At 34.9% G+C, this 22637-nt stretch overlaps 2 protein-coding genes across 2 annotated transcripts; both read right to left on the bottom strand.

The window, feature by feature from the left end:
* Window positions 1-7836: 7836 nt before the first annotated feature.
* Window positions 7837-12381, bottom strand: LOC104107876 (uncharacterized). The gene is made up of 6 exons (XM_009616792.4): window positions 12197-12381; window positions 11668-11762; window positions 9646-9907; window positions 9307-9503; window positions 8918-9105; window positions 7837-8320 (listed from the first exon to the last, which is right to left on the bottom strand). The coding sequence occupies exons 2-6, from the start codon at window positions 11760-11762 to the stop codon at window positions 8034-8036; spliced, it is 1029 nt and encodes a 342-aa protein (XP_009615087.1). The 5' UTR covers window positions 12197-12381; the 3' UTR covers window positions 7837-8033.
* Window positions 12382-15970: 3589 nt separating this feature from the next.
* Window positions 15971-17364, bottom strand: LOC104107867 (protein RSI-1). Its single transcript, XM_009616782.3, has 3 exons — window positions 17177-17364; window positions 17042-17066; window positions 15971-16465 (listed from the first exon to the last, which is right to left on the bottom strand). The coding sequence occupies exons 1-3, from the start codon at window positions 17258-17260 to the stop codon at window positions 16284-16286; spliced, it is 291 nt and encodes a 96-aa protein (XP_009615077.1). The 5' UTR covers window positions 17261-17364; the 3' UTR covers window positions 15971-16283.
* Between the last annotated feature and the right edge of the window lie 5273 nt (window positions 17365-22637).

Genomic DNA, 22637 nt, shown 5'->3' with positions numbered 1-22637 from the left:
AGTTCAACAAAAACTCTAAGGTTTTCATGGTAGAATTAGGAGTTTTGGATAGAAATTAAGGATTTCAAAAATTTGGGGATTTAGACCTCAATTTGAGGTCGGATTCTAAAATCAATTATATATTCGAGCTCGGGGGTGAATGGATAAATGGAGTTTGGTCCGAACCTCGGATTTTGACCAAGCGGGGCCCGAGGTCGATTTTTGACTTTTTGGAGGAAAATTTAGAAAATCTAAATTTATGCAATGTAATTGATTCCTTTAGCAAAATTTGATATTATTGAGTCATTTTTGAATAGATACGAGTGGTTTGGAGGTGAATTCTAAAGAAAAAGCTGTGATTGAGAATTAAGTGGCCTTCGGAGCAGGGTAAGTGTTGTGTCTAACCCTGACTCGAGGGAATTAGGAACCTTAGATTATTTGCTAAGTGAAATTCATGTGAGCGGCGTATATGTGAGGTGACGAGTACTTATGCGCCGCCAATTTACCTGTTTTTTCATGTTTCTCAGTTTTTCTTATATTGTTTCATTCCTATGCCTAATTGCTATGTGTTATACTAGTGTTGTTCAATTTATCGTTCTTATCATGTTTACAGATTTTCTAGTGATAATTGAGTTTTATTTCAAAGTTGAGATTGATGCTATGGAACCAAATGTTGAAGTAAGGTTTGTACTTGTTATTCTATCTCTCTATTGTTATTTATGCATTGCATTATGGTAAGGAAAAGTGTTAATGCATGAAGGGTGATGTTGTGCCATATTGTGAGTGTTAAGGCACGAAAGGTGATGCCGTGCCATAATGTGAGTGTTAATGCTCGAAGGGTGATGTCGTGCCATATTGTGAATGTTAATACGCGAAGGGTGATGTTGTGCCATATTGTGAGCGTTAATGCACGAAGGGTGATGCCGTATCATATTGTGAGTGTTAATGCACGAAGGGTGATGCCGTGACATGATATGAGAGTTAATGCACGAAGGGTGATACCGTGCATTTTTCTTTACTGTATTCACTATTCCTGTTGATTCATGGTATATTGACTACTCCGGTGATCATTCTGTTGTAGTTCTTCATCTTATATTCCCCTCAGTATGTTCCTCTCCCGACATTTCCTGTTTAGTTCTTCATTTCTGTTATTTGTATATACATTGTTGAATTGTACAGGTTGATTTGTAGGTGCCTTGCCTTAGCTTCGTCACTACTTCATCGAGGTTAGACTCGACACTTACCAGTACATGGGGTCGGTTGTACTGATACTGCACTCTGCACTTTCTATGCAAATTTTGACACCGGCTCAGGTTGATCGAGATTTTGCCTATTGGTCCACTATCCGGAGACTCAAGGTAGATCTGTCGGCGTTCACAGACCTTGAAGTCCCCGTCTATCTTTTCTGTTCTACTATTTCTTTTATTCAGACAGTTGTATTTCTTTTAGACTATTACTTGTAGTAAATTCTAGAATGCTCGTGAATTTTGACTCCAGATCCAAGTGGTAGTAATTAATACAGTTTTATAATTTTCCGCACTTAATATATTTCATCTTAGTTAATTATGTTTATTTACTGAATGGAAATAAGGAATTGGTTTAACGATTTTCTAATATTGGCTTGCCTAACAAGTGAAATGTTAGGCGCCATCACGGTCCCGTCGGTGGAAATTCCAGATCGTGACAGATAACAAAATAACCGAAAAATTAATATGACACGAATCTTATAAAATAACCGATCGAGCCAAACCATTTACACCCCTAGTTTAAACTTGAGACACAGGTACATATTTGAAGTTGAGAACTTTCAAGCGTAACTCCAGACCTAAATCTCTCGTTCGAACTGTACAAGCAATGAAGTTAGGCTTGGTAAACTTTGTTGGTATCTTGACATTAAATAAAGCTCTCCTCCAAAATCTTCAAGTACGGATTGGATAGAAAAACATTCCCTGTTTGAGAAGGATTAGAAATTAAAGTGTCCAATTCTCACTACGAATGTGAAATATTGTTCTCTTTAAATAAAGGAAGGCGTGTCTTCCTTTCTCTTATAGGAGAAAACTCAAAAAACCGGCAGCTGCTAAATTATACAGAGACTACAAATTAAGGGTACGTAGGTTAGCATTATCAAAGATGAAGGCAGAAAGAGTTCGTCACGAGGATAGAATATCAGAGCTACATGTGCTTATCAATCATCACATTTTATGTTAGATTGAAATTACCATAAAAAAGGCAGCTCGAACTTGTGTCTTGTCTAAGATATGGTACAATTTTTGGATGTCACGACCTAATCTGGTACTCAATCAAGAACTAGACCGCGAAACCAATAGCCATATCTCCCCTGAAGATTTTGTGAAGTTGGTTGATCAATCCCTACGACCCCATGTTGAACAAAACTTATGTCTTGAGCAATTCAGCTTTATCACTACTAAAAAACTAGCTAATTTCGTCCAGAAAAATCAACCGAAATTGGTTGAAAATTGAGAAAAAACGACCGATTTCCGATCGCTTTTTAATTAGTCGGAAAAATGATGGTCGCTAAGATGTTTCGACAGAAATCGGTCGGAAATTTCAATGCGTTGACTGACAGTCAAACTACATTTACCGACCGAAATTGGTCTGTATTAATTATTATTTTTATTTAATTTTCAAAATACCGACCGAAATCGGTCGGAATTTTAAATATATAATAATTTTAGAAATCTTCCAAATATATATTTTTTTGTTTCGCATGTATACTCCCCAGTATATATTATATCTTATTACTATATTACTAATTAGTACTAGTATATATTATCATTATTATTTTATTGAATTCTAATTCTAAATATAGAATAATAAATCTTATTACTAAGCACTAACTACAACCCTTCCTATATTTGCTTATTTGTTGTTAGTCCACAACTGTTGAACTCTATGCATCAAAGCTCAACTTATAAGATGGAAAAGCTCACATCTTTCAGCCGATGTGGGTCAAGAGTATTTCCCAATTTCCGATCGAAATCGGTCGGAATTTTTGAAAAATTTTAATAAAAAATTATTTTCCCATGGAAAAACCCACTACTTCTCTTCCCATGGAATATTTATTTACTAATATATCCATTTTATTATTTGTTTGTTTATTTCTTTTTTATGAAAAAAAAGAGTGCATAAAATAAGGATTCCATAAATCAATAAAAAATTATTTCAAGTGAATAAAATTATGATTACATTTTAATGTAAAAATATGCTTAGTTATTTTTTCTAAAATTTCATTTATAATCCTGAAATAACACATTAATTATTTTATATAAAAAAAAATATTAACTAACCAGAATTAAATATATCGTACATTGGTTAAGTAATTGGTATGTACATCTTAAGATATATATAACTGTAAATGAATATTTAAAACCCGACTACACCGACATAATCGTACCGTGCCGAACCGATTTTTAGTTTTTTTTAATATAACCGTATGTTTTTATTAAAACTTCAAACGATTATGTCGGTTTAGTCGGTTTTAAATATTCATTTACACCGACATATAACTGTAAATGAATATTTAAAAACCGACTAAACCGACATAATCGTACCGTGCCGAACCGATTTTTAGGTTTTTTTTAAATAAAACCGTATATTTTTATTAAAACTTCAAACGATTATGTGGGTTTAGTCGGTTTTTAAATATTCATTTACACCGACATATAACTGTAAATGAATATTTAAAAACCGGCTAAATCGACATAATCGTACCGTGCCGAACCGATTTTTAGGTTTTTTTTTAATAAAATCGTATATTTTTATATAAATCTATAATTGTACCGATAATTATGGTAGATGTTTTATTTTATAAAAATAAACCGAAAAATATTGAACCGTCAAATTGAAGAAAAAAAAGTTAAACTTAAGAAGTTGACCTTATACAAGTTGAGGAATCTAGAACAAGTCAAGATTGAAGTTCCAAATTTGATGGAATTTGATTTTGAGGGTGACACAATGCCTTCTCCAACTTTGATCCTCACTCTGTTCAAAAGTTCAGCTATTCTAAAGGTCTCATATTAGCAATATTTTCTGAGTAGGTAAGAGTTTTTAATCCTTTTTCAGTTGTTTGTATTACTTGAATAATTGATACATTACTTCTTGAATTTGATTTAAGTTATGTCATTGACAATATTGCAGAGTAAAGCCATCCTTATATATGAAGATCCAAAAGAAATTGCCATTCCCTCAAGTGAAGATGAAGTCAGGATACTCATTAGACCTATATTGCATCTTGAATCATTCATAGATGATTTAATGGACATGTATCCCAAGACCATGTCAATACTGCCAACTACAAATAGCAAAGTACTCCAGGTAATTTCTTGCTTTATTTGGATATCCTTTCAAATGTAGCTAGCTAACCTCTTGTAGAGTCTTAATTACTTGCAGTAGTAAATGTATGATGAAAATAATCTAAGTATTACGGGGAAGCTAGTAAAGCAAATCTTGAACAATAATAAATCAGACAACAAAAGAGAAACATACCAAATGAGACACAAACATTTAACGTGATTCAGTCAATTAATCTACGTCCACGGATGGAAATGAGCAATCCGCTATAAAAAAGAGAGTACAAAATATTGAGAGAATAACCTCACAAAGAGGCAAACACAAGTTGAAGGCTAACACTTGTCCCGAAATTCTCCCCCTAAACAAGACTCTCAAACCCCATATGGATACATTGTGAATGCTACTGAATGAGAATGAAGGATTCTCAATTTATAGAAGTCCAGACATTTTCTTCCAAGAAAACGGACTAGCTAAATATGAGAGATTTATAATTTCCTTACGAGAAAAAAGAAAACTTAATTATGATAAATATGTTGTCATTTCCTTCAAGAGATAGGAAAATTAAGTATGATAAGAAAATCAGAACAAAAAACTAAATATCCAGATATATAAGAGTTTAACTTTTGTATATTGATAGCGTAAAAGAATTTTATATAATCAGATCATAAAAAAAGTATACGTAGTATCGTTCATTAAGTGGATTTGTGGCCTAAAAAATTAGGTAACTCGTTACAAGAAGTATAAATACGTTGTCAGTGAAATGTGTTAAGTTAAATCTAAGACGTAAACATGCAATAGCCATTTGCTTTATGTTGATATCTTGCCTTATATATAATCATTAGTCCATTCTTCATTTGAAATATAGGTGCTGTCTATATTAATAGGATGCTCAGATAATACCAAAACCAAGTGTTTGTACTCATGGCAACGTCAATTAAAAGAAGTCAGTACGTACACAACTGAGAAGGAAATGAACACCGTTTGGTATTGGTGGTTAAAGTCCACGTCTCTGTTTGATCAAGTAACTACTTTCATGTTCAAATGGGAGGACAAGTTCATCATTCACTCTTAGCGAGTTTAGTATATATATATATATATATATATATATATATATATATATATATATATATATGGCAGATAACAGTAAGCTGTTGAGGTCGAGTATTAGGGTTGTAAGTTAGGAGGTAGCTAAGTCTATTTCTACTTCGTGTTATATGAGGCTAGTGTGATAGGATTTTTGTCTTAAACTGCTAGTGGTTAATGTTGTGTCTCTCTACTCTTTCATTTTCATAGTGCCGGGTCTTTTTACTGGCTATCACTTTTGCGTTTCATCTATTTTCTGGTCTTTATGATGTTGTTATTATTCATATGGTCTCTGTAGGTGGTACTGATCTTTTCGTCTTCTTGAGCCGAGGGTCTTTTGGAAACAGTCTTTCTACCCCCTCGATAGGGGTAAGGTCTGCGTACATACTACCCTCCCCATACTTCAATAGTGAAATTTTATTGGATCGTTATTGTTGTATAACAGATCACAATAATTAGCGGGAACTAAAATAAGTGGTATTGCTACTTTGTGTTATTTTTCTTTTACTATTCAATTTTAAACAAATTTCTAGTCTAGATGCTGTTAATTTATTAGAATTTCAAGAATTGTGAGTCGCAACCATGTGGAAATTGAATACACAAGCAAAACTAACCCAAACTCATTTGACCCGTCCAACCCACCCAAGTTTTAATGAGTTTGGACAAGAAGGATTTTGAAAATATGTTATTTTGGGCTAGCCCATCTGCCACCCCTATAACACAAGTATATACAAGGCACAAGTTTTACTTTAAGTGTTTCAAACCCATTGCATCAGAGAAAGTCCCAATTCAATGCTACAACAAAGCAAAACCTCTTAAGATCAAACAATATTTTTTTCTAGCAAGATAGAACTCATAAGTACAGAGCAAAAAATGATGCAAATCATGTGAAGAAATGAATGTTATCTCTGCAAATAAACTAAATGGACATCTTTGTAACAAAAATATTTGAATTCATTGGGCATATCAATACTATTCTATCAACTCAAAACGTAGACTTTCTTGCACAAGCAAGAATCTTCTGCACGCAAGTAGCAACAAGATGGAATCCCTCTACTCTTAATCAGAGATCTTTTCGAACTCTGAGTAAGGAGAAATTCCCGGTAGGGTGCTTTCCCCTTAAATGGGCCCTATGTGGCTCGAATCTATAACATTGGGCCAGCGAGTATTTGATAGTGGATGGTAAAAGAAAGAGGATTTTCAGAAATCACTATTGTTTAGTGGCTATTAACTTTCTATAACTAACATATACATAATTATTTCCTATAGCTATTATTCAGTTGTTATGGTAGTGTATTCACTGTATACGCGCTACTGTATTCATGAATACAGTAGCAAAAATCGTCTAAAAACAGGGGAGTCCAATTGTACGCGACTGTATTCAGATGTATTCGCACCATGTATTCATGAATACAGTAACGACAATCACCTTAAAAATAGGTTTGTCCAGCTGTCTAATAACGGAAAGAGGATCAATTAACGTGATACACTCCTAATATAACTCAACAAAATTAATTCTACATAAATTTCGTTGTTATTGTTCTATATTCCATGTATTCACGCAACTATATTTATAAATACAAAGGTAAAAATACAGGGATTATATATGTTTAATTATGTATTCCATGTATTCGTGTGAATGTATTTATAAATACAGTGAGGTAATCTGCCTAAAAATAGTAATTACGAGTGTTTAATAACGGAAAGCGCAATATTAAATTATATTCAATTTCATTATATTGAATTCAGTTGTATTCAAACAATAAAAAATCAAGAAAATAGGGTGTATACCGTTGTATTCAATTTGATTGTATACATTATATTTAATTCACAGATATTCACTATTATACATTGTATTCAATTCACCGTATTCAATTCGACTATATTCAAACAACAAAATATCACAAAACACAATGATATTCGATTGTATTCAAAAAATACATATCTTGGGAATACATAAATATAGGCGAAAAATAATATATTTATACAAAATATAATGTATTTGAGTGTATTTTTTCAAAATATAATATATTTGTATCATTGTATGTGATTAAAAGCAAAGAAGGGAAGAAAGTTCCATGCTTCTAGATGAGAAGATTGTGTTCCGTGCTTCTCCTGTGCCAAAGCATGGTCTTCCTGTTCTTCGCCTTCTGCCTTATGGAAATTAGCAGAATTTCATCTCAGGAAGTGAATCATGTTCTTGTTTTAATTAGTTTGAGCAAAATTAAGATCTGCAATCATGTTCAGCGATTCCAGTATTCATCCAGATTAGAAGAGGGAATTTTGCTCGAAGAGAGAAGGAAGAGAGAGAGATTAAAGAAACATTCTGCTGAGATTTTGAGAGAGAATCGTGTGCTAACTGAAAGAAAGAGAGAAAAAATATAAATAGCATATTTCACGCCTTAATGGTAGGGTATAGCATAAAATACCTATTTTGTTATAAAATATAAAAGGTATAGAAAATAATATTTTAAAATGGTTTTGATTTATAACAAATAGTGTGTATACCTTTGCTGTAGGAGGTAGAATTTCCTAAAAGAAATTGCAACATAACATAACATAGGAAAAGAAGAAACTAAAAGGAGTTACTATTGAGTACTTGATATAGCTGTGGATGTCAAAACTGATCAAGCAGGTTGAAATAAACCCAGTCGAAAACACTACTTCACTTTTTTACTCAAATTTGAAGTTCCAAATTTTGCATCATCCTTGATGAAACTCCACCAGATATAGGTCAAAGGGATTGTGGTGGCATGCCAAAGTGCATGTGCATCTACTAGTCCTTGATACGGAGGGAAGTCGTAGATCTCTAGGAGCATAGCGAGGCCACCTCCCACAACCACCGTCCATAACTTCCACCGGGAAGGATGACGGCTAATTCCAGCCCAGATTGCCCAGATTAGAAGTTGAGAAACAGCTATCACTACACAAACTTTCATATTCCATCCTGAGAATTTATCACAATAATTATCATCAGATATAAACACCAGAAAGTAAGTAAATAAAATAGAAGCTTCCTACGCTTTCCAACCCTTTATTGAGACATAAATCATGCCAAACAACAATTGCTGAAGTAGAACTTACTGAATCAATCATTTGGGCTCATAATAAATTAAAAGTTGCTCCCGCTACTCAGCCAAGAGCCTTGAGCATTATATAAGGACCTTGCTGTAGGAGTAACCCCTTACCTTCCGGGTGGAGTTGCCACAACACGGCATTACTTTTAGCAAGAATTATTGCAGTAGGATAATGGCTAAGAGGATTTAAAAAGCATTATGGCATTAAAACTTCCAAGTCTTAGCTCAGGACCCATTTACTCGTCGTATTTGATTTGGTATTGCTACTAATTTCAAGAGTCAGTAAGTATGGTCAACTTGTATACCAAAACGCAAATAACTTGACCCAAAATCAATACTACATTCTATCCTTTCATACTTGAGTTAAAGCTAGTTGGCGCTTGTTTTTCCGAAAATACACTCGATATACCTATTGTCAACCCATGCATGTTTTGACGTAAATTTAAAAAGAGAGACGGAGAGATTACCATAGTCCATTTGATAGTTGTTCAGGTACAGTATATGAGTGACTGTAAAGGCAAGCAGTGGAGCCGCAACCAGAACTCTTGCAGCCTCATTCTTTACACTGAAACTTCTTAGTATTGATATAATCAGTGAAAATCCTAGTAATGCCACAGCAGATGAGTAGTCCAGCTTTTCTGTAAAATCCATGTCCCTGCAATAAATAAATGAAAACAAGTTCATACAATTCAATTGGTATACTGAAGTAATATTGCAAGAAAATAGATAAACTTCAAGTTGCAGGCACTGCCAACAAATCCCAACCACATACGATTAAAAAAAAACCTAAATTCTACATTGGTAAAGTTAGGAAATCAAAATCAGCATTATCAAAACTGCCAACGCATAAACTTACCGGCTGTGGAAGACAGCACTCCATAGCCATGAGTTCATAGACAAGAACGCATAAATGTGCCACAAACAAGTGTAATTGTAGCAGGTCTTCTCATCACCTTTTGATCGTAACTTGTAGTAAATAAGCATGAAAAAGGACAGCCATCCATGGAAATGCATTGCAAGGTTAAGCACAGAGAAAGCAACAGACACAGGCTCCTGACAGATTAAAATGTTACTCCCGATTAATACTCTCTCTCTCTCTCTCTCACACACACACACATATATATATATACATAAAATGAGAGGACCTTTTTTGAAGCAGTTGGAACTTGGGACAAGACGCCATTAATTAACATACCTGAAGCCCAAACACTCGTTTGAATGGCCATTTCCCATGATATTTCACAGGCCCAAATCCATGTGTTGCTCGGTCTTTTTCTCTTTGAAGCATGCAGTGATACTGGCAATCACTTTGGCAATTCGCTTGTTTCAACCACAGGTATAGAGGCTCTTTCAAATACCAGTTGTCATCAGAAGAAGAAGCATCTAAAGGAATTTTGCAATGCAGGAAACATGTTTCTCCAGCACATCCAGTCTTTTTACATTGATCAAAACAAGCCCTAAATGATAGAATTCGATACTTCAAAAATACAATGTCTGATTCTTAAGTGCTAGACTACAGAGAAAATTCATAAATTGCGATTGTATTGGGTTTAGACTTTATTGGGAGGAAAGGAAGTAGAATTTTTTCAAACTGATTTAGAAACAAAACAGACCAGTGAGTCACAATCATATTGCACATCCGCTACAAGAATCACCTAAGTGATGAACTGCATTTGCATATAAAAAAAATACAACCTAAGAGTCGTTTTCAAACATACAACCAATTTACAAAAGAGTCGTTTTCAGCTTATGTAAGGGAAACAATAGTAAATAGTCGGTCCCTTTTTGGTATTAGCCTTACTAGATTGCGTCGAGCTATCCCCAAAGTAAATTGGCTTCTCACATAAGCAAGGTGATGGTTCAACAAAACAGCTGGTATTTCAGTATTTAAGTTAGAAACTACTGTTACCATTCTAAACTTCCTAATTTCCCTAAAATAGAAATATATTCCATGATTAGATTCTGAAATTAGCACAGGAATTCCTTCACAAAATTTTCAAATACATTGCATACTATCAGTGGTAATCTATGCAATATCTCGAGACAGTGAAAAGTTTAATCCAATGTCTTTCAACCTTTAATAACACCACGAACTTGACAGATATTTGTTTAAGCTCTTCCTTGTCTCTTTTCCGACCTTAATATTTTCCTTAATTTCCCAGGCTAAATATCTCCCGCCTCCTCCAACAACTACAGTTTTCATTACTTTCACTATTCAGGTCTACCTAATGCTTGCAACTTTGCTCTCTATTTCCCACCAACCGCCAACTAGCCAACTGTTGAGATAGTTGCCACTAGTCAACTTGCAAGCCCAAATTTTGAGAAATGAAATAAGGTCGCCTGAGATGGTTTGCCATGTTTTTGTTCACCTCCATAAGAACCAGTCTGTAGGTGGGGCACAATGATGATTGAATGTGGTATATAGGGTCGAGAGAAACCAAAGGTTACAATGATCGAAGTTATCTAAAGAGACCTACAATCTCTCAAAATCAATATGGATTTAACCAAGAACAAAACACAGTTGAAGGAAAGGATCCATATAACCTATACCAATTAAGTGGAATTGAAATCTTAGTAGTTGTTGTTAGACACACATTTTGTTCATTGTTTGACAGTTTGTGATGAGTCATTTTATTCTAGTTAATATATCCATGGATTGAAGACTCGCATGATTAAAGAAACTCTAGTTTTAGTGAACTCCTAGTTTACTTAAATACAATTTATTTAGTATTGGAAAGAAATGAGCCTAAATAGGAAGGAAGAGATACGTAAGATTCATATAGACAATTCCAGTATGTTGATTGATATGATGAAACCTTAAACCACTCTTAGCTCGAGACCGAATAGACTCAATCTCCTGAGTATAATAATGCATATCATTCTTAAAGTCATCCTCATTTAACGATTAAAGAACACTCATTAAATTCCTCAATTACTGCTGCATGTTTATAACCTACACTACATAATCCACTTAAAAGTTTGAGGGCCGTTTAGGCGAAAAATTAAACATTTCCACGACGAACCAAAAGAAAAAGAAAAAAAAATGTAGCAACACATTGGAATTGTGATTAAGACAAGAAATGAAACCACAATCAGTTAAAATCAATCTTCACTGTATCATTGCAACTATGCCACAAACTACTAAAAGCAAAGTACAAAATATAAAAACTCTCACAAAATATAAGCATAAGGTACAAAATTGTAAGTAAAATTTTACCTGTACAAAGGGTCAGCATCTCCAGCACTAGCATCAAATGTTCCAACAAGACAAAATAGAACTACCAAGAAAGTGATCCAATAAAGATCTGCCATCTGATCTCACACAAAATTGGGTAAAAATGAAATCTTTTAATGTCACATATTATACATAATCTAACCAATTTAGTAAACTGGGGGATTCTAGCTAAAAAAGGGTCCAAATTTTCAAACAAGATTTATTTTTACAGTTTAAATTGAGTAAAAATCAAATCTTCTGATGTCACATGTTATAACTGGTATCTAGGTCTGATACTCAGATAGCAAAAAGGGTCCAAATTTTTCAACAAGATTTTATTTTTCAGTTTAAATTGGGTAAAACTCAAATCTTTTAATGTCACATTTTATATATAGCAAACAAATTTAGTAACTGGATTCTAGCTCCAAACTCAGATAGAAAACAGGGTCCAAATATTCAAAAAAAAAGATTTTATTTTTACAGTTGAAATTGAAATATTGGAAGGAATTAAGGGATTAGTAAAGGATATTACCCCGTTGGATTGATACTCAATTCGCGTATCGGACAGTAAATAGAGAGAACATTCTTTAATTCAGCAGCAGCATTTTGATATTCATGACAATGTAAAGCAATGTGGAAGATAGAAGAATGGGAGTTGGAAAACTGACGAGAAAAAATAAATAAAAAAGATTTTTTTTTAAAATGAAGGAAAGGGGCAAGTGCACATATAGCCACTTTACAAAGTATTTAAAGTTTAGCCGTCTCAGAATTAGTGTTAGACTCGAATTAGAAATATCAAAACCTTACTTTAAATCTATAAGGGTCATTTGGTTTGAAGACAATTTATTTTGAAATTAGTTATACTGAAATTAGTTATACTGAGATTAATTACATTAAAATTAATTATCATGGTATTATTTTTTATTGATTGTTTGGTATGTTGTTGTCAATTTTATTATTTTATCCTGCGATTATTATTTCACCCTTTGACAGGTATAAGTTATCCTGATACTATTTTTAATCATGGAATAATTTATCTCAAGATTCGCAACCAAACAAGAAATAAGACGGTACTAAATTTTTATCTAGGGATTATTTTTATCTATTCATCATACCAAACAACCCTTAAAGTTAGACTCAAAGGTTTGAAATTTTGATTTTGGCTGTTTAAACTTCAGGTTTTATCGTCTAAAGTTAAGATCTGATAGTTCAAAATTTCATACTCGAGAGAAGAAGGATGAGGCGGAGGAGGGCGGTTTGGAGTTTGCCAAATTTAACTAAACTTTAAAAAGTTTAAAACTGGCTAAAGATTAAATAGCATATCTAAATGCAATTAATTGGTGCTATTTGGGCGAGAAAAAGATAGGTCAACATATAAATAAAAGAAAAAGTAAATTATTTTTTAGAAAATTACTTCCATTGTATCTAGCACATATTTTTTCCTCAATGATAAGAGACATAGAGACAACCTTTCCACCTGTTTATTTCTGTATTTAAGCAATCAAAGTTAGACAACCAAGTCAAGCAATGGGTCAACACCCCCCCCCCCCCCCCCCCCCCCAAAAAAAAATTTACAAAGACTCGGTAGTGAAAACTAGTCGGATGAAATTTTTACACTGAATACATTTAACTTTTGAAATTATAAGTTCATAACTTATTATTTGTTGAATTTTTATTGATTTTTAGATAACATATTTACAATGTATGTCGCAAATATTAAATTCAATTAAACTCGTATAAAATGAGCTACATCGCCTCAGGTGCAAAGCTCAATATTCTTGAGAGTAAATTTCTTGTAGATGTGATTGGGTACATAGTTTTATGGATAACAGGTCCAATGCCAATAGCATTAATTATAAATTTAGTGGCATTTGGAACGAAAACAAGGTGAAAAAACTAACACTAATAAAGTTAGCTTCAAACATATATGCATTTGTGCCAAACAGAACCTATGAGTAATTTCAACTGTATATATATTTATACTAAATTCGTATTATTGTCACAAAGTAATAATGAATGCAACAATATTTCGAACATATAAATTTAAAATTTTAAATCCGCCGGTAAGTAATAACTAATGTCTCGATATCCTAGGCCTCGCATGGGTGAAGGTAAATGAACGAATATATTTGATTTGTAAAGGAGGAGTAGACAAAAAGAAATAGCAGGTAGAAAGGTAAAGTTGCTATACATCTCAAGCAATGAAAATAGTTTTTTTTGTAATTATTATTTCTCACTCGATGATTCCGTACTCACATTAATCTGATATGCATAGTGTAAAACCTATTAAAGAAACAAGCATTTTCTATCAAGATTTTTCTATCCTAAAGCTCGAAGTGAGATATTAGGTTAAAGAAAATTAGCTGTCAACCATATTTACCCCTAACCACCTTCCACAACTATATATGCCAAAAATCATTATTGACCTTTTAGTAAAATTGAATTCTTCTAGTTTCTTTATTTGACCCTATTTTAAGTAAGACTATTATAGACCATAGTAATCAAAAGACTACCACCATATAGCCCATTCAATTTCCAAAAAGAAAAACTACAACCAATCAATCTCATATTTGGAGAAGACTTTTGAATGCCAGGAAAGATTGTGAAAAACATATCTTATGGAAGGTTGGGAATGGCAACATATCTTTTAGGTCAAAGAGGGTTAGGGTCTCTGATTTTATTTATTTCTCATAACCAGTGGAATATGGATAAATTGCAGACTAGTTTACCTGCTAATCTGGTCTCTCACGTTCAATCCATCAAGTTTTGCACAGGTAAAGAGGATCAGCCTATTTGGATCCCAAATCACATAGGCTCTTTCTCATCTAAGTCTGCCTGGACTATACTCAGAAAATCCAAAAACTCTCCTCTATCCTTGTCAAAAATTCAAAGTTTCTTTTCATATGCTCAGTTTATTGAATGGCAAACTGGCTGCGGATGACTATCTGACGAGATTTGGGGTCCATGGACCATCAAAATATTACTGTTGCTTTTCTGGTAAAGTTGAGGATCTTAATCACTTATTTAGTCAAAGGCAAATTGCTGGGAAAGTATGGAAGTATTTTCAAGATGCTTGTGGATTATCTATGCCTTCCGTAGATAACATCAGAGTTAAACTTATGAGGTGGGCTTATAAACCTCAAAATTAAACAAGGTGTACGAGTTGATCATGCAGTACTTACCAACTGTCATATGTTGGAAAATCTGGAAATATAGGTGCACTTATAAATATGAAGGCATTAGACGCTCTTCCAATAGCGTCATTCATCAAATAACCTACTTGATGCAGCTGCTACTTTCCTCTAAGTTCCCCTCTTTGAACTTTTTCTCTTCTTTCCCTAATATTTGTCATTTGGTTGATAGTATCCAGCCTCAATTAGACATCACTCCTGTGAGATGGAACAAGCCCGATTTTGGAGAATTTAAGCTTAATGTGGATGGTTGTTTCAAAGGGAATTCAGGTAATGCCGGTGGAGGTGGGATTTTGAGGGATCACCTGGGGCATATGATCATGGCATTCACTGTCTATCTTGGCTGCACCACTAATAACTCAGCTGAGGTGCAAGCTATTAAAATTAGACTGAAATAGTGTATCGATCATGGTTTCAATAGATTAAATGTGGAATCTGACTCTCTTCTTGTGATCAAAAAGGAAATTTCCACTTCTTGGCAGATCAAAGAGGGCATCGATGATATTCACTTCATGTTATCTGAAGGTCACTTACAATTTAATCACTCTTTCAGAGAAAGCAATATCCCTACACATTTCTTAGCCAATCTTGCAGAACATGAAAAAAAGACTTCTCTCTTCACTAAAGAGTCTACCAAACTTCAGAATCAAGGTGAGAAAAAACACGTTTATCTTTGATCTTGGCTGAATAATTCACTGGTTTTACTAAGTCTAGTACTAAGTCCTTATTTTTGGGCGCTCAATTTGTACGAATTGTCGTCAAATTGTACGAATGGGTTGTCCATTCTAGCTATGATAGGAAGAGGTCAAGTGTACGCCCCTCTTTGTTCCTTTTGACTTATTATTGAATATAACCCCTTCGCGGAACCTTTATTTAAAAAAAAACAGAGACTACCATATGGACCATCTATTGGAAAAAAAGGATAAGAGTAACAAAAGGTTAAATTGGCTCTCTTTTGTTTTTCCCTCTCTGTCACACAAGGTTTTTATATTGTTTATTGGTTCTCTTTTACTCAAAACAGCTTTTATACAGCTAACTTAGAAACAAGTTCAAAGTAGTGAGATGAAAAAAGTCCCAATTCAAAGCTCAAAAAAGAAAAATATCAGATCAGTACATTTAAAAAACATGAAATAGACTTGATTCAATAAATAAGTTATTACATTCTCATGATGGTAAAAAGTAAAAACACACTACAATAACAGCTCAATTCCAAACAAATTAAGTCGGCTTATGAATCCTAACGGACCATATTGCTCCAGTACTACAACTCATCTTAGACTTTAGTAACATGAATGTAGAGAAGTACAAAACATTTAAACATACTTAAAACCGCAAAAGAAATTAAGTTACGCCGATACAAAAACACAATCACAATAGTCTTTTTTCAGACTATTAATTATATTTGAAGAAATTTTCCCCAATTAATGTTTAAGGGCATTTTGATTTTCCTTCTTGAGTCTTCCAGTTGTTGTAGCAAGGGCATGATTGTTTGTGGCCAAAAACCCCACGAGGCACACACAAGCAAGTAGCACAACACTTTTGACAAAAGAACATACATGGCTTCTTGTGTGATGTTGCTGAGCATCGATATGTACATCTTGGCTTGCAATCTATTAACAACACCACATAAATTTTTTTTAAAAATAATGAAAATTTACATGAAATTTTAAGAATTGTTACAATTATTAATTTATTAAACATCTCGGTCACCATTGTCAAATTCATAAAATCGGTGGTACATAGGGGTGGACCCACATTAAAAATTAGGGTGCTCAAGAACCAATTAACCTCGATTTGATATATATATATATATATATATATATATATATATGACAATGTTACATATAAAACTGGTTAGTACCATTGCATAGAAAGACGGACCAGTTCACTCGCTTAATTAGTGAGCAAAAACTTTTAAACTTTTTTTAGCTTTTTTTAGTGTTTGACAAAATTAAAAAGTGCTTGAAATACCGAATCCTAGATCTCCATAGACAACTAATGGATGCATTTTTCGTTCTTCTAAAATTTTGCTGATACTTCTTATTTTATCACTTGCTAAGTTCTTTTTATTTTCCTAGTGCTACTAATATTCGTAACTTTAAAATCTTAGATTCGTCACTGACAGTATATAACAACATTTTTCTATACATAAGGATCCAAATGAAATAGCGAAAGTGTATATATACCTCTAGGCTGGAGATTGTTGTAACCCTGCCAAAATGAAGATAAAAACACATATTATTAAAAGGGTTTGACAAAACAAAAACTACATTATTATTTTTCCAATGACTAATTAATAATGATCATAAACATATATATACCTCAACCATATTGGAGAAAGTGAGCAAAATCAAGAAAATTGACAGAAGCAACAAGAAGCTAACATTGTATCCACTTTTTGCCATATTCTTCTTCTCTTCAAAGGGAACTAAACTGGGTATTTTGCTTTAGTAATGAAGATGAAAAAAAAGAAGATATAATAAGAAGAGAAGAATGAAAATGTTGGAAGTAGAAGAAGTGAAGTGAGAATATTTATAGAGGGATTTAATTTCCAGGGGAGAAAAAAAAAAGTTAAACAAAGTGGCGAATGTTAGGGCGTGAAAATGGGACCAAACCACAAGAAAAGTCCATGTTATAATTGATTGATAATTATGAAAAAGGATAAGCGTTGAAGGCGCCGTGTTTGCTGTGTTATAATTTTGTCAAACTTTTTCTAGCAATATGTTAGTTGAGTCGTTTTCTTGGATCTTGAAATATTAAAGACAAATAGAATTCCATTAATTTCTTATGTTGCTTTCCTTCCTCTTTTATATTTCTCAATGCTGCCAAAAATGGATGATATTTAAATTTCATCCATAGTCATTCAAGTTAAGCTTTGTAACACAAAAGTTACTTTTCTTATTGTTTTGTAATATAAAAGTTATTTTAGTACATCCTAATTAACAAAAATATAAAAATGACTGAAAAATATAGATTTTGGCGGGAAAACTGATGAAGCTATCCTAATCCTCTAATTAATAGTAAAATGGATTAACAACTTTGAATTGAAATAACTTTGATCGAAAATCTGGCGTCATGTTGTTAGAGGTTGTTTGTTTGCTGGTTAGGGTTATGCATGTATTAATTATACATGTATTAGTTATGCAGGAATAATGTCCGATTTTCTGTAAAATACCGCTGAGGCTTACTTGGGAACACTTGCTCCTAAGTGCCGGTCATGATCCTAAATTGGGTCGTGACAAAGTTGGTATCAGAGCTTAGGCTTTAAGTCCCGAGTCATGGAGCAATGTTTAGTAGAGTCTTGTTCATGTGTATGTAGGCGCCCATACTTATGATCTTGAGGCTCATGAACATCTAGGAATATTTTCCCTTCTTTCATTATTTGATCGTGCGTTGAGATAACTTGAGATTGACTTTGGAGTATTTCTTTCGCAGATGGCTAGAACACGCACACCCTCATCTGTTGGACGTGGTATTGGACGTGGTACTACCCAGGGTGGCGATCAAGTTGGGGTTCATCAAACTAAAAGACAAACTGCTCCTTAACCTGAAGTTGGGAACATGGGTCAATCCCAAGCTGCTATGCCAGATCAAGTGCAATGGCAGGGAGTTCAGGACGCTCCACCAGCAGTGCCGATTGTTGTACCTACTGTTGCCTTACCTGCAGACGCAATGGCAAGGTTATTGAATGTGTTAGAGTCATTGGTGCCTACTTAGGGTGGAAGTTCAGCTCCTCAGGCTACTTTACAGACACAAGCACCTGCACAGACTCACACTTTCGGGAATAAGGAGGTATCCCTGCAAGAGTTCCTGAAATTGAAATCACCAAAATTCACAGGTTCCGATAATTCAGCAGATCCTCAAAGTTTCTTGGATGGGACATTCAAGGCATTACGTTCTCTTGGATGTTCTAGTGAGAGAGTCGTGGAGCTCGCAGCATACAAACTAGAGGATATGGACAACACATGGTATGAAACTGTATTGCTAGGAAGGCCAGCAGGAGTAACAACACTAACATGGGACGAGTTCAGTAAGTTGTTCATGGATCATTTTCTTCCAGACAACCTGGTGCAAAAATATGCTAGAGATTTTGAGAGATTGGTTTAGACTCCAGATATGGATGTGTCAACATATAACACCAAGTTTTGTAAGTTGGCTAGATATACTCCTTACTTAGTGCCTACCGAAGAAGCTCTAGTTCAGAGGTTTGTTGATGGATTGGTTGGTCGTCCATACACTGCAGTAGCCCCACAGATGAAGACTTTATCCTACTCTACTGCATTCGACCTTGCTAGAAAGATTGAAAACAAGGGACGTGATGAGCGTGCAACTAGTGATTTACGTAAGAAGGCCAAGACATGAGGGTCCTTCAGTGGCGGTTTCACTGAAAATCGAAGAGCACGAAATCAGGGACAACAACAACAGGGTTCTCAGATAGGTACACACTTGTCTTCACAGTCCACATTAAAGACAGGGTACTAGGGGACCGTCAGCATCTGGACATCATAATTCTGGGCAGATATATGCCACTACTCTGGTCTGCCAGACCTGTGGTATATCACATTTGGGACAATATCGTGTTTTAACGAGATAGTACTTTCGGTGTGGCCAGTTGGGACATCACTTGAGGGATTGCCCTCGGCCTCCAAGAAATTTCAACCAGGCTTATATTCAGTCAGCTGCACCTAATCAGACTACTCGTAATACTTCAGGTGCTACAGGTACAGGAAATAGAGGTTGAGGTGCTGGAGACCGTGCTGCTGTGAACCAAGGACAAGGGAATGGTGGTAGAGGTCAGGCGAGAGTTTTTTCATCTACTAGACAGGATGCTCAGGCCTAGAATATTGTGGTTACAGGTATTCTTTCTGTCTGTTCATTTGATGCACTTGCGTTGATTGATCCGGGATCTACTCACTCCTATGTGTCCTCGTACTTTGCTTTGAGGTTTAGTAGACAACCTTAGCTATTGAATGATCCTTTTCTGGTTACTACTCCTGTTGGAGAGTCTCTATTAGCTGAATGCGTGTATCGTGCTTTCCAGATTTAGGTTGAGGGTAGAGATACTCTAGTTGGCCTTATTGTACTTGATATGATTGACTTTGACGTGCTGATAGGAATGGATTGGTTATCTTCTTGCTATGCTATCGTCGATTGTCATGCAAAGATAGTCAAGTTTGAGATACCAAACGAACCTAGTTTTGTTCTAAAAGGGGGTCAGGTTCCAAAGACTTGCAAAGTTGTATCTTTTATGAAGGCTCAACGACTTCTGAAGAAGGGTTGCTTGGGTCTTTTAGCTATTGTAAATGACACAAGAAAAGAAACAATTAGTATAGAAAATATACCAGTAGTGAGAGAATTTTCTCATGTATTTCCTGAGGATTTACCAGAATTTCCTCCAATACGAGAAATAGATTTTGGTATTGATTTGCCACCTGACACACAGCCCATATCAATACTTCCATATCGGATGGCGCCAGCAGAGTTGAATGAGCTAAAACAACAACTGCGGGATTTGTTAGATAAGGGTTTTATCAGACCGAGTATATCTCTATGGGGTGCACCAGTACTGTTCGTAAAGAAGAAAGACGGATCCCTGAGAATGTGCATTGACTACATGCAGTTGAATAAGATAACAATGCGCAATAAATATCCTTTGCCTCGTATAGATGACATTTTAGATCAGTTACAAGGAGCTGCCCACTTTTCAAAGGTTGACATCAACTTAGAATCAAAGATGAAGATATTTCTAAGACTGCTTTCAGAACTCGATACGGGCACTATGAGTTCCTTATGATGCCTTTCGGACTGACTAATGCTCCAACTGCATTCATGGATTTAATGAATAGGGTGTTCAAGCCGTTTCTGGATAGATTTGTAATAGTATTTATTGATGATATCCTGATATATTCTCGTAGCCAAGGAGAACACGAGAATCATCTCAGGACTATGTTGCAGACATTGCAAGAGCATCGGATTTATGTTAAGTTCTCAAAGTGTGAATTTTGGCTAGACTCAGTATCATTTTTGGGGCATGTTGTATCCAAAGATGGAATTATGGTAGATCCTAAGAAGACAGAAGCTGTGCAGAAATGGCCCAGACCTACTTCTCCTATAGAGATTCATAGCTTTTTAGGTTTGGCAGGCTATTACAGGCGTTTTGTGCAGGATTTCTCCAGAATAGCAGCACCGCTGACCAAGCTAACACAAAAAAATACACAGTTTCAGTGGACGGAGGAATGTGAGCAGAGCTTTCAAAAACTCAAAACATGTTTGACAACTGCACCAATATTAGCTTTACTATCAGGTCCCGGAGGATTTACGATGTTCTGTGATGCATCGAGGGTGGGATTAGGATGTGTTCTCATGCAAAATGGTCGCGTTATTACTTATGCTTCGAGACAATTGAAAAAGCACGAGCAAAACTATCCTACACATGATTTGGAGATGGCTGCAGTGGTATTTGCTCTAAAACTTTGGAGACATTATCTATACGGCGAAACTTATGAGATTTATACTGACCATAAAAGTCTGAAGTATATCTTTTAGCAGAGAGATTTGAAACTTCAGCATCGTCGTTGGATGGAACTACTCAAAGACTATGATTGTTCTATTTTGTATCATCCTGGAAAAGCCGATGTGTGGCTGATGCATTGAGCAGAAAATCTATGGGGAGTTTGGCACATATAGCTCCTGCAAAGAGACTTTTGGCCAAAGATGTTCAGAGACTATAAGATACAGGTATCAGATTTAGTGTCGAAAATTCAGAGGCATTATTATCTTGTGCTCAGGCTAAGTCTTCTTTAGTTGAGCGCATTAAGGCCACCCAATATGAGGATGAGCGATTATGCAAATACTTAGATGAGGCCTTAGCGGGTAAAAGCAAGGATATGATTGTTGAAAGTGATTGTATGCTTCGAATGGGTGACATGCTATGTGTAGCAAATGTAGATGGGTTGAGACATGCTATTCTTGAAGAAGGCCATAACTCTAAATACACCATACATCCTGGATCCACAAAATTGTACCATGACTTGAAGTAATTTTATTGGTGGGAAGGTATGAAGAAAGATGTTGCTAACTTTGTTTCTAGTTGTTTGACTTGTTAGCAGGTCAAGGCTGAGCATCAGCGACCCGCATGACTATTACAACAAATTGAGATTCCAAAGTGGAAATGGGAAATAATTACTAAGAATTTTGTCACTGGTCTACCACGAACCCTTAGAGATTATGACTCGGTATGGGTGATTGTAGATCGTTTGACAAAATCAACACACTTTTTGCCAGTGAAGACTACATATAATGGAGTAAGATATGCACAGATATTTATGAACGAAATTGCCCAACTTCACGGAGTCCCCATATCCATCATCTATGATAGAGGATCACAATTTACCTCACACTTTTGGAAATTTTTTCAAGAAGCATTGGGTACACGAGTAGATCTTAGTACTGCATTTCATCCACAGACAGACGGGAAGTCTGAACGTACTATACAGATCTTGGAGGATATGTTGAGAGCTTGCATTCTTGAGTTTGGAGGTAGTTGGGACGCTTATCTACCTTTAGCTGAATTTGCTTACAACAATAGCTTCCAGTCCAGTATTCAAATGGCACCGTACAAAGCATTGTATGGTAGAAGATGTTGTTCTCCTATCGGATAGTTTGAAGCTGGTGAGACTAACTTATTGGGACCTGACTTAGTACAAGAAGCTATGGACAAAGTCTAGTTGATCAGACATAGATTACTTACAACTCAAAGCAGACAAAAATCTTATGCGGATA

Source organism: Nicotiana tomentosiformis, chromosome 5 (assembly GCF_000390325.3).
Source record: "Nicotiana tomentosiformis chromosome 5, ASM39032v3, whole genome shotgun sequence".
Classification (NCBI taxonomy): Eukaryota; Viridiplantae; Streptophyta; class Magnoliopsida; order Solanales; family Solanaceae; genus Nicotiana; species Nicotiana tomentosiformis.
Note: the sequence above shows the minus strand (reverse complement) of the source record. Positions and strands in the feature narration are given on the sequence as shown.

What these genes read in the sequence shown, in the direction of transcription:
- LOC104107867 (XM_009616782.3), bottom strand. Translation starts at nt 17,260, where the DNA reads ATGGCAAAAAGTGGATACAATGTTAGCTTCTTGTTGCTTCTGTCAATT. An exon ending in CTTTCTCCAATATGGTTGAG is followed by an intron (nt 17,067 to 17,176) that starts GTATATATATGT and finishes TCATTTTGGCAG; the next exon opens with GGTTACAACAATCTCCAGCC. An exon ending in CAACAATCTCCAGCCTAGAG is followed by an intron (nt 16,466 to 17,041) that starts GTATATATACAC and finishes TGTTGTTAATAG; the next exon opens with ATTGCAAGCCAAGATGTACA.
- LOC104107876 (XM_009616792.4), bottom strand. Translation starts at nt 11,762, where the DNA reads ATGGCAGATCTTTATTGGATCACTTTCTTGGTAGTTCTATTTTGTCTT. An exon ending in AGTGCTGTCTTCCACAGCCG is followed by an intron (nt 9,106 to 9,306) that starts GTAAGTTTATGC and finishes TATTTATTGCAG; the next exon opens with GGACATGGATTTTACAGAAA. An exon ending in CAACTATCAAATGGACTATG is followed by an intron (nt 8,321 to 8,917) that starts GTAATCTCTCCG and finishes ATAAATTCTCAG; the next exon opens with GATGGAATATGAAAGTTTGT.